The 16,758-nt window shown below is 46.3% G+C and overlaps 1 protein-coding gene across 9 annotated transcripts in view; it reads left to right on the forward strand.

Annotated features, from left to right (window-relative positions):
- The window catches only part of GRB7 (growth factor receptor bound protein 7), a 76,912-nt gene that overhangs the window by 57,856 nt on the left and 2,298 nt on the right, over nt 1-16,758 (forward strand). For all 9 annotated transcript variants that reach the window (XM_082197265.1, XM_082197264.1, XM_082197259.1 and 6 more), the window contains 11 exons: nt 2,620-2,776; nt 3,746-3,867; nt 6,307-6,387; nt 7,049-7,186; nt 9,208-9,318; nt 10,169-10,267; nt 11,748-11,828; nt 12,669-12,785; nt 13,394-13,454; nt 14,800-14,887; nt 16,384-16,477. In XM_082197265.1, the coding sequence (XP_082053391.1) occupies nt 2,620-2,776; nt 3,746-3,867; nt 6,307-6,387; nt 7,049-7,186; nt 9,208-9,318; nt 10,169-10,267; nt 11,748-11,828; nt 12,669-12,785; nt 13,394-13,454; nt 14,800-14,887; nt 16,384-16,477 (1,149 nt within the window). The remainder of the gene's footprint in view (nt 1-2,619; nt 2,777-3,745; nt 3,868-6,306; nt 6,388-7,048; nt 7,187-9,207; nt 9,319-10,168; nt 10,268-11,747; nt 11,829-12,668; nt 12,786-13,393; nt 13,455-14,799; nt 14,888-16,383; nt 16,478-16,758) is intronic.

A 16,758-nucleotide genomic window follows, 5' to 3' on the forward strand; every position in this document is an offset into this window, starting at 1 on the left:
TCACTCCTCCCGTTGCTGATATGTGGCTGGTTAGTCACATGTCACTGTTTACTTTCATGAGCTGGGAAAGTCTGAAGACGAAAGTTACGTCTTATCTCTTCCGTTATGTTGTGCTGTTGCACTGTTTCTTTCTCTGTCTGCTGGTGAAGAAGAGAGCAGATGCCATTATGATTTGTCCTGTAAATATTGCTTAATAAATCCTTAGGATGCTCACATTCACGCTTCCAGTTGTCACTGCTAACTCTGCTGATTATTAGCATGCACAGGTCATCCGACCTGTGTCGCTGAGCACACCGGAATGAAGATTGATGTCCATTCTGGGGGAGCGCAACACCGGAGGACACCCGGAGAGGATTGTCTCATACCAGGGCAGTGGGGCCCCCCAGGGTGTATTCGGACACTGAGGTTCTGCACTCCTGAATTAGATGGAGGCAAAAAGAGGACCCAGTTTCTATACCTCTGAACAGAATATAGACCTAAATGAATATTCATGTAGTCCTGGGACTTTCATTAGGAGCCAGCAAAAGCACCAGATTTCATTTAAAAACAAAGTTGGCTATTCCATTATTTGCCACCTTCCCTATGAAATGAGCTTAGGAAAAGAAAGAGGTGAATTCTGCAACAACTAGAACAGAAGGTTTGGAGCATCTTAAAAGCTTAACAGGTTGATTATGGTGGAATGGAGTCAGCTTCATCAGGTGCCTGTAGGGTTGCCCTGCGTCGGCAGGTGTGTCTGTGTCTATACGCACACAGGTATAGAGGAAAGACATCGTAAACAGTGAGTCAAATGTGAAACGGCCAAGAAATGCAATAAGTACAGTCTGTGCCCACTCTAAAACAAACAGCAAACCCTCCTGTGATTCAGAGAGATGTCTGGCCATGTAACTCCTCTGCCCCAGAAGGTCTGGGGAATCAATTGTTGCCTAGTAATAGAAGAGGAGGCTCATTTTGAATACCAGGTATTTATGAAGCAATAGTAATGGAGAAAATGTATTTAAGATGTGCAGAGTGCATTTCCCCCTCACCATTAGATAACCATGCTTGGAGAGTTCGACTGTATTTCAATAGACAGGATGTGGCATAGCTCCGCTAACTCTCATTTAATAAATGTAGCACAGAGCCCTGTGATCTTGTCACACGCCACCCCAATCTCTGAGTGGGGGTTTCAGGCACTTCCCCGGGGTTTGTGCTTCCTTCGGAATGAGGCACAGCAAAGACTGTGGTGTCTTTAGGATATATGGTTTATTTACACACTCATATATACAACCTGAGCCTACCATGGAGGGGTTCACGGCATTAACACCCCAAAAGGGTATTGTTTCTCCCATAGCCGCAGGCTTGGATTCAGACTGAAATTGAGCCTTGTTCTTTCTCTCTTGCTTTCCAGCTTGCTGCTTTGCTTCTGTCTCTCAACACTGCAACTCTCTGCTCTCAATGCTGGCTTTTTCCTTCTAACTGCCTGGAGTTGAAGGAGGCGTCCCCTGCCCATTTGCCATCTCCCACACAGCCCCTTCCTGTGTTCTCCTTAATGGCCCGTCACCCAGGCTATCACCTGACTAGGAGGCTGACTTGGCTATTCCAAGAATGGGAAGCCTTGGTTTACTTTTAACACACGCTGGATCCAAACTCACAACAATATGATTGACTCAGTTGTCTTACTTGAGCAATTGGTTTGCTCCCTCTTGTGGAAAATTTGGGTTAAGGAGAGATAATCTCCAGCTGACTAAGAAAGTAAGATCACTGCAGTCAAAGGAGGTCAGTATCCTGTTTCCAACAGTAGCGAAAAGCAGATGCTTTGGGAGTCCCTGGTTCCCCACTCCTGCTCTACAGCATGCAAGGGTTCTGTGGCAAATATTTGTGAGCACAAAATTCTTTTTATAGCTCTCACCAATTCACTCCTTCCCCACCCTCCACAAACCTCACAATGTCTCTGACAGCAGTGTCTCATACTGAATGTAACTGACTTATAGAAAGGACGCTAGGAACTGAGAACAGAGATATTGCATGTACCCTTGCCGTCTGTGAAAATCCATCCACTAAGGGTGTGCTTAACAACTATTAAAATAATTTATCTTTTAATAGTTGTTAAGCAACTTCCTGGATCAGACCAAGGGTCCATCTAGGCCAGCGTCCTGCTTCCAGCAGCAGCCAGCCAGAGGTGCCCAGGACGTGCACAAGCAGGATATGAAAGCAAGGCGGTCTCCCTTTGCTATTTGTCTGTCAAGGATAATGGCCCCTGCTAGACTTCTCCTAAGCCATCTAAGCCACTGGCCGTCCCCAGGGGATATGCTCATAGGTCTGAACCAACCTTCAGCATTTGTGCTTCTCTCCCTCCCCTCTTAACCTCTGCTCGCTTTCTCCCAGTGTGGTGTAGTGGTTAAGAGCGGTAGTCTTGTAATCTGGTGAACTGGGTTCACGTCTCCACTCCTCCACATGTAGCTGCTGGGTGACCTTAGGCTAGTCACACTTCTCTGAAGTCTCTCAGTCTCACTCACCTCACAGAGTGTTTGTTGTGGGGGAGGAAGGGAAAGGAGAATGTTAGCCACTTTGAGGCTCCTTAGGGTAGTGATAAAGCGGGATATCAAATCCAAACTCCTCTTCTTCTTCCCCACCCCACAGGTAGTGAAGGTCTACAGTGAAGATGGCACTTGCCGCTCGCTGGAGGTCACAGCAGGGGCCACGGCTCGTCACGTCTGTGAGATGCTCGTCCAGAAGACTCACGCTTTGCATGATGAGTGCTGGTCCCTAGTGGAGGTCTATCAGCACTTGGCCCTAGGTAAGGAACGGAGGGGTCTCCTTAAAGCCAGGATTCGGAGGGCCAGGCTGCCTATGTTTGTGTGCATAAACATGTGCTCTCTCACACACGTTTATTATTAGAGGGCATCATGACAGAGTTAGGATCAGGGATGTGGAAGAATCAGCGGCAATGGGAACAGAAATTGCCCATGTTTGTTTATTCGTCCCAAGCCCAGAACAGAAATTAATCCAAGGAATGCTGTCAGTATTAGCGGTTGTTGTTTTCAGTCCAGAAGCTATGCATAATAGTATGTGATTGATGGTATTCCCCTTTCTGGTTTGCATTGTGTTTCCTTTGCAATAGCATAATAATAACATAAATAATTGTGAAACATTTCACCACAGTGGTCAGTGAGAAAAGGCAATGAAGTTTTTTTTAACGGCCTAGGTCCAGTCTCCACCCCCATCATTCTGCCCAGACACTGAGGTCCAGTTCCGAGGGCCTTCTGGCGGTTCCCTCGCTGCAAGAAGCCAAGTTACAGGAAACCAGGCAGAGGGCCTTCTCAGTAGTGGCACCCGCCCTGTGGAACGCCCTCCCACCAGATGTCAAAGAGATAAACAACTACCAGACTTTTAGAAGACATCTGAAGACAGCCCTGTTTAGGGAAGCTTTTAATGTTTAATAGACTATTGTATTTTAATATTTTGTTAGAAGCTGCCCAGAGTGGCTGGGGAAACCCAGCCAGATGGGCGGGATATAAATAATAAATTATTATCAGAAGGTGAACTGCAGCAGAACAGAAACAAACTGCTCATGATGAATACAGGGTGGAACGGACACTCTTTTTCTGTGTGCAAGGAATGCTATATTAACTAGCATGCTTCATACCCTTCACCAGAGCTGTTCTCCATATTTGTTGAGCATGGAATAGAAATGAGCTGCTAAAGAGTTTCTTAAACCCAAATTGCATTTTTTTGTTTTAATCTCTCTCTGCTCTTATTTTGCCAGAGCGATGTCTGGAAGATCATGAGTCGGTGGTGGAGGTTCAGGCCACATGGCCTGTTGGGGGTGACAGCAGGTTTGTCTTCCGGAAGAACTACGCCAAGTACGAGCTGTTCAAGAGCTCGCCAGTAAGTGGAATGGACCATAAAGCCAGAAGGGGAGACCATTCTTTCCTTCCAGCATTAAATGGAAGCTTCCTGATCCTTTGCTTTAAAAAAAACAAAACCACCCTAATTCCACATCTGTTAGCTTGTATGAAATAAATTTGTAGCACCTGCCAGTTTTGATTAGTAAATGTTTTATGTTTCACTTTAGAAGCCTATACTCAGTTTCTGCAAAACCTCTAGGTTTTACTACATTTTTATTATTTATTGATTTTATATACCGCCCTAAACCTGGGGGTTCACAGAATAAAATCAATATATAAAACCCACAAAATGCATCATAAAAGTAAAAACAACAACCCAATAGACCCCCTCCCCAAAAAACACAAAAACACATTTCTGCATTACTTGAATTTATATCTCTGGCTGTAAGTACAACAGAAACTTTTTTTTTATTTTAGTTTTCAAATATGAAACATATCTTATTATACCAACTGATAATGTAAAAAGTACATGACATTTTATATTTTGGGATGTTCTGCTTCACAACTACAAAAATAATGTTTCTATATACGCTGGAAGCCGCCCGGAGTGGCTGGGGCAACCCAGTCAAATGGGTGGGGTACTATCATCCTCATTATCATCACGATCCCTGGTCAGACATTAAAAGCCCTCAGCAAGTCCCATCATCCCTGACCTCTGGCAATGCTGGCTGGGACTGATCAGAGCTGGGAAGAAGCACCAGGCTGCTTTCAACCTCTGGGTGCTGAGTTCAAAGGTTTGAAGGGGGGCTCCTCATGTGCTCAGCTGAACTTGCGCAGAAGTCACCCCATAACTGGGAATCCCGATAAAGCAGGGTTTCTGATTGTAGGAAGCTTTCTAAGTATGTTCGGCCAAACAAACTCAGAAACCCTATTCAGACCTTCCTACACTGCTGAAGAAGCACAGGGACATGTGCCTCAACCTCCCCACTTTATTATTATTTGTTGTAACAAAGTTTTTCGTTTTCATCTTTTCAACAGTTTAACATGGTTGCGTCAAGATGTATCTTTGTTTACATTAGAGCACACGACATCAACAATTAAGTAAAAATAAAAATAGAACAACTATAAACACTCAGATAAACATTTCTGAATATATTAACTACGTTGTGTCAAAGTGTGTATCCCAAAATGAAATGCAGCCACGAAATGATGTATAGTGATGTGTATTGCTTAGATTGGTGACCATAAGTGTATCAATAATCATTAGAAATTATATGACTTTATAGGGAGGAAGGGGACAGCAACCTTTTACTTTCTACTTCCCCTCCCTTTAGGATCTTAGGCTAGGGAACACGTTATTTTGATATTGAATCTTTATCTGTGTAATATTGGGTGTTATAGGGTTATCAGCATTATAGAATGGGTACAAGAAAATTTTAAAGAGAGGGAGAGAAACAACGTGAAGCAAAAATGGAGCACATCTTGGCAGTTTCTCTCTCTCTCTCTCTGCAATTATGAGGATAATAAACTTGTCCTTATTTTTACCTTAAAAAAAAAAAGCGTTGAAAGCATTTCCCCTCTTTTGGCATTGTGGTTCGAGGACCCGATCCCCGCGTAGTGGAATGAAAACACGAGGACACGTGATATAAGGTTAATGGGCAAGAAAAGGCCACAACTTTATTGATTACAGCAAGTGAAAAGGTATTGGCTTAGGCATTGGATTACGTCAGCTGACTCCACCCCCTCAGAGAGGGGTGAGTCTAAAACAGGGGGGTTTATTCACCAGTAGGTGGAGCCTGTTGATGCTAATCCAACTATAAGCTCTCCCCTGAGGTCACCGAGGATCGTGCCATGGCCTCCCGCCAAGCAGGCATCGGACAGAATACATGACCGCCAGATTCCTTTAACGGAATACCCAAAAATTGAAGGCATAGGCGATGGCCACACCTAGCCCTTCGACACACCACAACACATTATTCCAATGCCTAACCTACCCACCAATACCACGAAAGTTGTGACGATTGCTACGAGGTAGGCGAAAAAACCAAAAAGCCTAATGCCAAATGGAAAAAATTCCTACCAGGCCCCCCGGACAACCAGGGCGACCAACCTAAGGTCCATAGCAAGGCCAAAAGAAAACTGAGACCCTGAGCTCTAAGGGAGTGGAGGGTGGGTGACTTGTGACGGGACGACGAAAAGTGAAGCCGGAAGGCTAGTGCCGCAGCAATTTGGGCTGCTAAACACACACCCTCGCAGGCACCTGGTTGGGTGCCTGCCCGTGGGCGTAGGCCAGCCAGGTGAGTGGGAGGCAGGGGGCTAACGCCCCCTGCTTGAAGCGGAGTCCGGCTCCCGACCACAACCACTCCCCTCTCTTGCAGGAGGAGAGTCTTTATAAACACCAATACATGACAGCCAAGTATCCGAATTGTCTCTGTGCAGTTTTGGAAGGCTCACCCCTTTCTTTTCTTCTCCATTGCAGCAGTCACTGTTCCCCGAAGCCATGGTTTCCAGCTGCCTGGATGCAGCCAACAAGGGCATGTCCCATTCAGAACTTATACAGGTACAAAACCCACCTGCTTCCTTTCCTCTACCCATTCAGACCTGCTCCCATTCCCAGGTCTTCATTTATTTCCAGAAGGATAAAGCACTATTCTTGGGTGGCCATGCTCTTATGCCTAGCGCAATTCCACTGGGAAACACTAGGCCAGGAGTCAGCAAACTTTTTCAGCAGGGTGCCAGTGCACTGTCCCTTTGACCTTGTGGGGGGCCGGACTATATTTTGGAGGGGAAAATGAACGAATTCCTATGCCCCACAGATAACCCAGAGATGCATTTTAAATAAAAACACACATTCTGCTCATGTAAAAACACCAGGAATGCCTCACAAATAACCCAGAGATGCATTTTAAATAAAAGGACACATTGTACTCGTGTAAAAACACGCTGATTCCTGGACTGTCCGCGAGCCGGATTGAGAAGGCGATTGGGCCGGATCTGGCCCCCAGGCTTTAGTTTGCCTACCCATGCACTAGGCAGCCAGAAGATGTTGCTGGGGTCTTCTGTATCCCCAGGGCTGCACTCCTGAGTGTCTCCCACACAGTTGCGCCCTAAACTGAAGGGCTAGTTATTGCTGCCAACATAGACTGCCAGCAGCATTGGCGATACCACTTGTCTACCCTTGCCATCCCTTTTTTTTTTTTTAAACTGACTGCCTCTTTCAGAATGTGCTGAATTCAGGAAGCTGCCCCGAAATCCAAGGTTTCATGCACCTGAAAGAAGTTGGACGCAAAGTATGGAAAAGGTTTTACTTCTCCCTACGGCGCTCTGGGCTCTATTACTCAACCAAAGGCACATCAAAGGTAAGTGGTGTGCATTGTGTGGGTGGAAGGGTTGGTGTCTTAGTTCAGTCATCCAGTCCTGTTTGCAGCCTGTCAGGGTGATATTGCTGTGCTCTATCGGAAAGAACAGCAGCCGTCAGGGAGGCAGGAACGCCTGAGCCACCGGGCGATTTAATTGAATAATGCAGATTTCAGCAGGTACCTTATTGCAGTCGAAACGGCTACGTGAAGCTTGATGCCAAGACCAGTGGCTTAGGATGTGTTTGCCAAAAGCTGAAAGGGCCATACAAACTGCAAACTACCAGAAGCAAAATCCATGCCCTTCCATTTTTCTTGGTATCTGCAATTAAATGAATCTAAGTTATGCACCACAGAAAGAGGAATTATTGAACCTGAGTAGAATACTCTGTAATGATTTCCCCAGCCCTTCACCCACCTTAGATCAATAATCCCTGCAACACCTTTGTAAGGCAGGCTTGTGTTATTTTCCCTATGTTACACATCGGGGGAAGGCACAGGCTGAGAGATAGTGGCTTGTCTATAGTCACCTATTGAAGTTAAGGCTGCGATGAGTTCTGAATTACTGACTTCTTTCTTATTCACAACAAATTTATATTAGTTAGTGCTGGGGTGAAGTATTTGGCCAAGTGATTTTTGCAAATGTCAAAGGGGGTGGGGTGGGGGTGGGGGTGACGATATCCCCTGAAGATTGGATTCATCTTTGGAGGCCTGGCGAAGTTCAAGAATTTTTGTCTTAGGCATCAGTTGGCTGAGAGATTTTTCTTTTTCAAAAAGCCTTCCACACCCTGGGGAAAACCTTCCCACCCAGGAAAGAATGCCAGGGGAGTGGTGCTACATCTTGACCTACCATTGTTCCTAAGGATGCTCTTAGATAAAAGATAACTGCCCTCTCAGTCAATGATGGCTTTGTTTAAAAAAAAGACAGAGAGAGAAGAAAAGCCTTTTGCTACTTTGCATTTAAGCCAAGAAGAAAATTCTTTAACCCCCAGAAATTTGCCAAATATCCACTTCCCACATTCATGGAGGAATAATGGTCCTGGGAAAGAGGGGGAGTCTCTCCAGATGTGGCTGGGCTAGAGTTTCTATTATCCCTGACTATGCTGGTTGGTGCTCATGGGAGTTGGAATCCTACAATATCTGGAGGGTATCGGGTCTCCTATCCCTGACCAGTGCTCAATTCTGTGCTTGGCCTAGCACAGTGGTTTTCAACCAGTGTGCTGTGGCACCGTAGTTTGCCTTGAATGATGGGCAGGGGTGCTGTGAGCAACACTGGTCTCTGTCCCTCTTTCTTTCCTTCCCTCCCTCCTCTAATACCCTCTCGCGTCTCTGCATCCCAAAGGCTTGCACAGCTGTTTATTCCAGCAGCCCTGGCTATAAGCTCTGCAGGCGAGCTTTGGGGTGGGGGTATCTCAGAGACCAGGGATGGCAGCAGCAGCAGCAGCTGCTGCTGCCCAGAGAATTCCCAAGGAGAGGAGAGGAGGCTGAGGGACAAGGGAGGGTGTTTGAAAAAGGGCGAGAAGCTGCCAGCTCTGCAGGCAAGGGGTGACATAGCTGGGCTCCTGAGCCCCACAGGGGTGCCACAGAAAGAATGTAGTTGGTTAAGGGAGCCATGGACTCAAAATGGTTGTCCTAGTGTAATCTGGATGCTAACTTCTTCTTTTAGGCTAATGTGACCACACATATACAGAACATACCTGGTACCTACCTCAGCAGAGAAGTCATGCTGTGGAGCATAGCATCACACTTTACAGTGGACACTCAGGTTGTGAACATGATCCGTGAGGGAGGCACGTTCGCAACCCGCAGCACCGCGTCTGCAGAAACATGGGTCGCAATTCAGAGCTTCTGAGCATGCGCAAAGTGTGGTTTAGTGCTTCTGCACATGCGCAAACACTGAAACCCGGAAGTAACCCGTTCCGGTAATTCCGGGTTCGGTGCGGTGCGCAACCGGAAAACGTGCAACTTGAAACGTCTGTAACCTGCGGTATGACTGTATCTGTTTTTGGTCTTCCTCATGCCAGGACCCCCGACATCTACAGTATTGTGTCGACATAAACGAATCCAATATCTACTACATCACCCAAGGCAAAAAGCAGTACAGCACCCCCACAGAATATGGTTTTTGCATCAAGGTAAGAAGGGTGAGAAGCACTCCTTTAAAAGGCACAAAGAGAAGTGCCGGGTGGTAATACAATAATATAGTGCGCTTAAAATACATCCCTGGTTAGAGCAAGCAATGGGATGTCTTGGACAGAATCCAGAATCAAACCTTACCACAGCCTTTCAAGATTATTAAGATACACACACATTCTGATTTTTAATCAATACAGTCAAATTCTGCCTACCCTGCACCCAAAAGTTTTAATCTTGACTATACACCAGTGTTTCACACAAGTGTGATAACTGAGGCACACTTATTTAGAAAATAACAATATTGGAGACACATGTCACTCTTACACCTGACAAAGCTTACTTTCAGTGTGTGTACATATATCTCTATCTCTCTGTCTATACCCACCATCCCAGGATCCCTCCCTCCTGTTTCTGCATAAATCACTTTTCTGGGCATGCCTCGAAATTGGAAAGAGGAAAATCCAGAGCACTAACTCATGCAGAGATGTGGCAGGTACCGTCCCCCGAGGGTGGGTTATCTTGCTGTGCCCCTGTGTTGGGATTGATTTCTTTTCCAACCAATCCCAGAGCAGAGAAGGGGCAGACAGAGCCCCAATGGAGGCTGATTAGAATAAAGGAAAGCCGGAACAGTAAATCAGAATAGCGAACTATGCAGAAATGCAGAATCGGTGGATGCATACTTTTGGAGAATTAAATTATTTAATCTCTCGATTTGGTTGATCCAGATGGTGAGTGGGTTCTGTGGGTCAGGGCTCATCCCTAGAGCAAGTGAGTTCTGACACCTTTCAACAAATGGTTGGGTCTTTGACCATCATTTCATGTGCACGATTATTGCTCTTACCTCTGCAGCCATGCAAGGCGCGAAGTGGGGCCAAAGGCCTGAAGCTCTTCTGCAGCGAAGACGAGCAAAGTCGCACATGCTGGATGGCTGCCTTCCGCCTCTTTAAGGTACAGGGAACTCTTCTAAAATATGACGTCCATAGAAGATTCCTCCTTAATGCAAAGAGCCACTTTAAAGGAATAGTTTTCATCAGGACTGCAGAATAAGAAGGAATAGTTATGCTCCTTGCTCCTTGTCTGTTACAAATACAGGGGTGCGGGTGGCACAGTGGTCTAAACCACTGAGCCTCTTCGGCTTACCGATCGGAAGGTTGACGGTTTGAATCCCCACGACGGGGTGAGCTCCTATTGCTCTGTCCCAGCTCCAGTTCGAAAGCACACCAGTGCAAGTAGATAAATAGGTACTGCTGTGATGGGAAGGTAAATGGCGTTTCTGTGCACTCTGGTTTCCATCACAGTGACCCATTGCACCAGAAGTGGTTTAGTCATGCTGGCCACATGACCCGGAAAGCTGTCTGTGGACAAACGCCAGCTCCCTTACCCTTGAAAGCGAGATGAGTGCCGCAACCCCATAGTCGCCTTTGACTGGACTTAACTGTCCAGGGGTCCTTTACTGTTTTTTTATCTTGCTACAAATACTAATTAGCCTGCCCACTGCAAAGTTACTATTTGTACTTTAAAAAACCAAAAAAAGCCTGTACATGTTAAATACAAAGTCCCATTTAATGTCACATCAAGTTTGACTCTGGATTGGGATTTGAACTTTGGACATACCAATGTTCAGACCCAGTTCACTACATCTGTAGTCTTCAAACTGCATATTCTGACAATTTCTGAGGATGTGTGGACTTCAGAGAACGTGAATACAAGGTTTCCTGGTGTGGAGGAGGGGAACAAGTTTTTGACCAGAGTTCATTTGCAGTTTGCAGCCACAGAGGGGTCCTAGTTGGTTTCAGTTTGCACAGAGCAACAGGGAGATCTGAAAGACCCCAGTTTGTGCTCCACATGAATTTAGTGTGCACCCTAGAATATGCCCCAGATTCCCTTGCAACATTCAGGGGTTCTAGGGGTGATGCCTCGGACTCCTCCTAAACGTGTTGGTGTGGAAAGAGTTCCCTGTGGTACAGTCAAATCTCAGCTCCCAAACGCCTCCGTTACCATACGTTTCGGCTCCCGAACGCTGAAAACCCGGAAGTAAGTGTTCTGGTTTTCGAATGTTTCTCGGAAGCCGAATGCCCAACGCGGCTTCCGCTTGAGTGCAGGAAGCTCCTGCAGCCAACCGCAAGCTGCACCTTGGTCGTCGAACTTTTTGGAAGCCAAATGGGCTTCCAGAACGGATTAAGTTTGACAACCGAGGTTTGTCTGTAGAAAGTTTGAAAATCATGGTGCTGCATGGGGTGACCTGCAGCGATAGATTGTTGCCTCATGGGAAAAAGAATCCCTCAAATAATTCCCAGTATGTAGTGTTGCACCCAGCTCTAGCAATTAGTAAATGTCATGATCACTGCCTAGAATATTGATCATGCTGGGCTGATGCTGTCAGAATTGCCTACCTCACATATACCAATAGCTATTCTCCTTTCCACAGTATGGCATACAGCTCTACAGAAACTACCAGCAGTGTCAAGCACGGCAAAGAGAAACAGCGTGGATCGGGCCTGTACCTCTGGTAAGCTCCCTGGTATGACGGTGTTTCAGAGATTTTCATTATCAGTGGATAAAGGCAAACATAATGTCTGTAGAGTAAGGACGGACACACCTCCCTGTCAATTTCCGTTTCTGATTTTTCCAGTCCTAAGTTTCATTCCACATCCACTTGGAAATTGGTACACAAATTGGTACACTGCACATTCTCCGAATGGCCGCATTTTTGCTTAAGATGTGCAGTTTTGCTTAAGATATGCGTTTTTCCTAACAGTTTTCCCCAATACAAAACATTTTTGTATGTTGCTTTCACTAATATGTGGGGGTTTTTCTACACTTTCCTTGATGGATGCATTTTTATACACTTGAGCATTTGCCTTGGGCCTTTAAGGCCACATAAGAACATCTCCTGTCAGGAGCTAATTTGGTGTGCCAACTGAGGGCAACCCCAGTGTTCAGCCCCAGAGGATCCCTGTATTCTTTGTGATACTTTATGATCCTTAAATTCAACTATGAGCTGTCAGTAATAACCACTCTGCACCAAGACATGACAGCAAAAGAAGGCACTAAATCTGGAATACTCTCCCATTGGAGACTCCCCAGGATTGCAAGCTTTCCCCCTCCCCCACTGGAAATAGAAGGATTTATTTCTTTTAATTGGCAGGTTATGTTCTTCTATTTCGGGTTTTATTAATTTGCTTTTCACTGGCTCTTGTATATGTGTTTTTGATTCTGTCATTACCTGGCCTGGAGATATTCATCAAGACTTGATTAAGCACATCATTTTAGAAACTGAATTGCAATTTGCATGCTGCCATATTGTAGAGCTCTGTTGCTGAATCCTTTCTAAAAAACAATCCCATAGCGGAGCGTGTCGGATAACACCTTGGTGGCCATGGACTTCTCGGGTTGTACGGGCCGGGTGATTGAGAATCCCAACGAGGTCCTGTCGGTCGCGTTGGAGGAGGCTCAGGCGTGGAGGGTGAGTCTGCTGTTTAGTTCCTACTTAGAGATCACAGGGAACCTGGCGGTCAGCTGGGGAATGGGGATCACTACGCTGGGCATCTTTATTGAAGCAGGTATTACATGGGGCTGTCTCTTAAACTCCACAGTTTGAGCTCCACCCATGTGGAGAGCCTAAACAGGGCTGCCTTCAGATGTCTTCTAAAAGTCTGGTAGTTGTTTATCACTTTGACATCTGATGGGAGGGCGGTCCACAGGGCGGGTGCCACTACCGAGAAGGCCCTCTGCCTGGTTACCTGTAACTTGGCTTCTTGAAGCGAGGGAACCGCCAGAAGGCCCTTGGCACTGGACCTCAGTGTCCGGGCAGAATGATGGGGGTGGAGGCGCTCCTTCAGGTATACTGGACCGAGGCCGTTTAGGGCTTTAAAGATCAGCACCAGTACTCTTTGTTCTTTGTGCTGCAGCAGATTGCTGGCATGACCACCCGTCCAAATTCAGAATTTAACATAAACAAACGTATTGCTATTTGGGGGGGGGGACTCCTATATGGAACAGGGAAATGATAATTAACATGGTAAGCTTAACATACCTCAAGCAACCTCCACTGTTTTTCCCACCACGCTTCAGAAGAAGACGACGCACCGATACAGCCTGCCGACCCCATTCCAGAGCTCCTCGTTCAGTGCTGGTGAGTACCGAGGGACCCTGGGCACTGTCTTGTGCTCCAACCACTTGGAGCTGCTGCCTTCAGCTCCAAGCAGCACAGTATCACCTACAACTGACTGGCGGCAAATCTCTCCCAATCCTACCTGGAAATGCCAAGGATTGAAGCTGGCACCTTCTGCATGCTCTGACACTGAGCTGCGGCCCTCTCACCTGTCGCAGATCACTGGCGTAAAACACAACCTCTTCTTCATTTGAAAATGTAGTATAACAGCCGGTGAATGGTTGATAGCAGAGGTTCATGGAGGGGCAAGGATAGCTCAGTCTGTGGAGCCCGAGACTCTTGGTCTCAGAGTCGTGGATTTGACGTTGGGCACAAAGATTTTGGCATTGCAGAGTGTTGGACTACCCTCATGGTCCCTTCCAATTCAACAATTCTGCCCTAAATCCCAGCAGGCATTTTAGCTGATTTCTGATTTTTATAACTGATTTTTATTTTATTTTTAATTGAATTTCTTGCGCACAGCTTTAGAGAGGATTGTAATTAAGTGACAGGCTTTTTTTAAAAAAATTGCCTAATTTAGCATTTCCTATAAAGGGGCCAAGCTCTGTGGGGCTCAGCTACAGCTACAGCTACAGCTCGCATCTGGCTGTGCCACCATCTATAAATTCCATTGCATGAAACGTTGAACATGTGAAGGAGCAGGCTGGATGTGCAGATTTATATGGTTGCATCTGAGCTACAGCATAGCCATGGAGCTTGACCCAATGTTGGCTCATATGAAGTTATAGGAAGGGGTACAGAAGGCTGCCGAGGATGTAAATGCTGCCTTGCTCTATCTGCCTGTTATGTACGGAAGTTCTCACCCTGGGCCAGCAGGGGGATACTGTAGATAGTTATGCAAATGAAGGATCGAAAAGTGACGTTCAGTGATTGGATAGTTTCTATGCAAATGAAGGATCGAAAAGTGACGTTCAGTGATTGGATAGTTTCTATGCAAATGAAGGATCGAAAAGTGACGTTCAGTGATTGGATAGTTTTAGAAAATGGCAACAGTTACATTGTTCTGGATCTTTATATAAGCAGACTGACTGAGCTCCTCAGCTCAGTTCTGTTCCAGCTTACAAATAAAGAGCTGCTTTGGAAGAATCGCTGTGTTGTCTGATATGTTCGCCCACAACTTAACACTGCCAGTGCCAAATAATCCTGGTCAGCCCCACATGTCTAGGACGAAGGGATGGGTTTTCCAGTTATCTTGAACCCCAGCAACCCTCATTATCAGTGACTAGGGGTTATAATTGCAACAAATACATTCTTAACACTCTGATCAAGGCTGAGTTTCTGAAAGCTCTTTCCATTCCTCCCACAGCCATCCACAGAACCCAGCCATGGTTCCACGGACACATTTCTAGAGAAGACACCCAGCGCCTTATCGTTCAGCAGGGACTGGTGGACGGGTAGGCTGCTTGCTACGTCTCTCCAACGCACAACGCTTGTGCAACACAATCCTATATGCATGCATACTTGCACATAGTGCCAACCCTTCCCATCCCAGGATTCTTGTACAGAACAGGATTACATCAATATTGCTAAAAGCCATTTGACCCAGGCTAGAGCTGGGAGAGGCAGGCAGTTGCAAAGACAGAATCTTCTTTCTCAAACAACCGAAGCCCATCCCAGCAGAGCCTCTGCCAGGCTTAGGCTGTGAGCAGTTTGCCAGCTTGAAATGCAGTTGGCCATTCTTCTTCTCAATGCGGATTGAGTAGCTTTGGTGAAAATGCACCAATATGGAGTATTTCATAGGAAACAACAGGATAGCTATGGGTTGTGGCTAACCTTGTGTTCACACCACTTCCCAAACCAGCCTTGGAGATGCGACCTTGCACCTTAGGGGAAGAGGAAACCATCTTTCTAACTGCCCACCTGCCTGCTGCCTCTTCCAGTTCTTGAATGAATTGCAGTCATACCTCGGAAGTCGAACGGAATCTGTTCTGGAAATCTGTTCAACTTCGAAAACGTTTGGAAACCAAGGCGCGGCTTCCGATTGGCTGCAGGAAGCTCCTGCAGCCAATCAGAAGCCACAGAGCCCGCATTGGATGTTCAAGTTCCAAAGAACTTTCGCAAACCGGAACACTCACTTCCGGGTGTGCGGCGTTTGGGAGCCAAAACCTTCGAGTCGCAAGGCGTTTGGGATCCAAGGTACGACTGTACGGTCGTTCATGATTTTGACTTCATGTAGTAATTCTGTTTTCTTGGTTATGGTTTATAACAGACTATAATCTACGAAGTCAGGCTTAACTGGCAAATAGATCACATTAGGGGTAGAGAACCTGCGACCCTCCCAAATGCTGTTGAACTCCCATCTATCCCAGCCAGAATGGCTGATGGTTGGCGATGATGTGAGTTGTAGTCCAACAACGTTTGGAGCACCACGAGGTTTGCATGGTTATAAAAATGGCGAATGAGCCACAGGCTAAAGAGTTGGGCTTAATTTGAAATGAAACCATCTCCCTTCCTTCCTCCCCACTCACCCCCACATTAAGCACTGAGTAATACTGACTGTGTTTACTCCCAGGTAGGTGCAAATATACCTGCAGCCTTAGAGACTTGAAGGTCAGCTTCCCAGAGAGAGAGCCATTTGCCCACCACCATAATTACCCCTTCCTACCCTCAACCAACCCATGCAATCCAGGTCATGCGCTCAGCAAGATATATCTTGACAGCAATAGCTCCATATGACTCATGCAAGCCTGAAATCATTTTTTTTCAGGAGGTGGGGACCAGAACTGAGTGTTAGTGGTGTGATAGTCATGAGCATGGAGCCATGAAGATGATAGTGCGAGAGGACCACGGGGTTGGGCCTCGGCTCACATACTGCACTGCTTCCCCTTATGGGCGGAGGAAGAGGCGCGAAGTGCCTTTAACAGCCTTCCTATTGTCTTGTCGATTGCAGGGTCTTCCTGCTGCGGGAGAGTCAGCGGAACCCCAAAGGTTTTGTCTTGTCCCTCTGCCACCTGCAGAAGGTGAAGCACTATCTTATCCTTCCGGTAAGTGGTCACATTAAAGAACGTACAAAGCTTGCCTTTACAACAGCTGCATTTGGACAGTCAAATCCTGGCTTAGGAAATAAACTAAGATATGCACAAGCTCCTTGCACCTGCAGGCAGTCCGCTTTGCATGAGCAGGGAAACAGACTTAGAAGCTGGGGGAAATTAAGTGTGCACAAGAGAGAGTGAGAAAGAGATAGAGATGTCTTGAGTTTGAGGGAACGTGGTTACCAGATAGGCTTCAAAAGAATGAACATAATTAAGCAAACCAGCCTGGTATA

This window comes from Podarcis vaucheri (assembly GCF_965113315.1).
Source record: "Podarcis vaucheri genome assembly, chromosome: 13".
NCBI lineage: Eukaryota > Metazoa > Chordata > Lepidosauria > Squamata > Lacertidae > Podarcis > Podarcis vaucheri.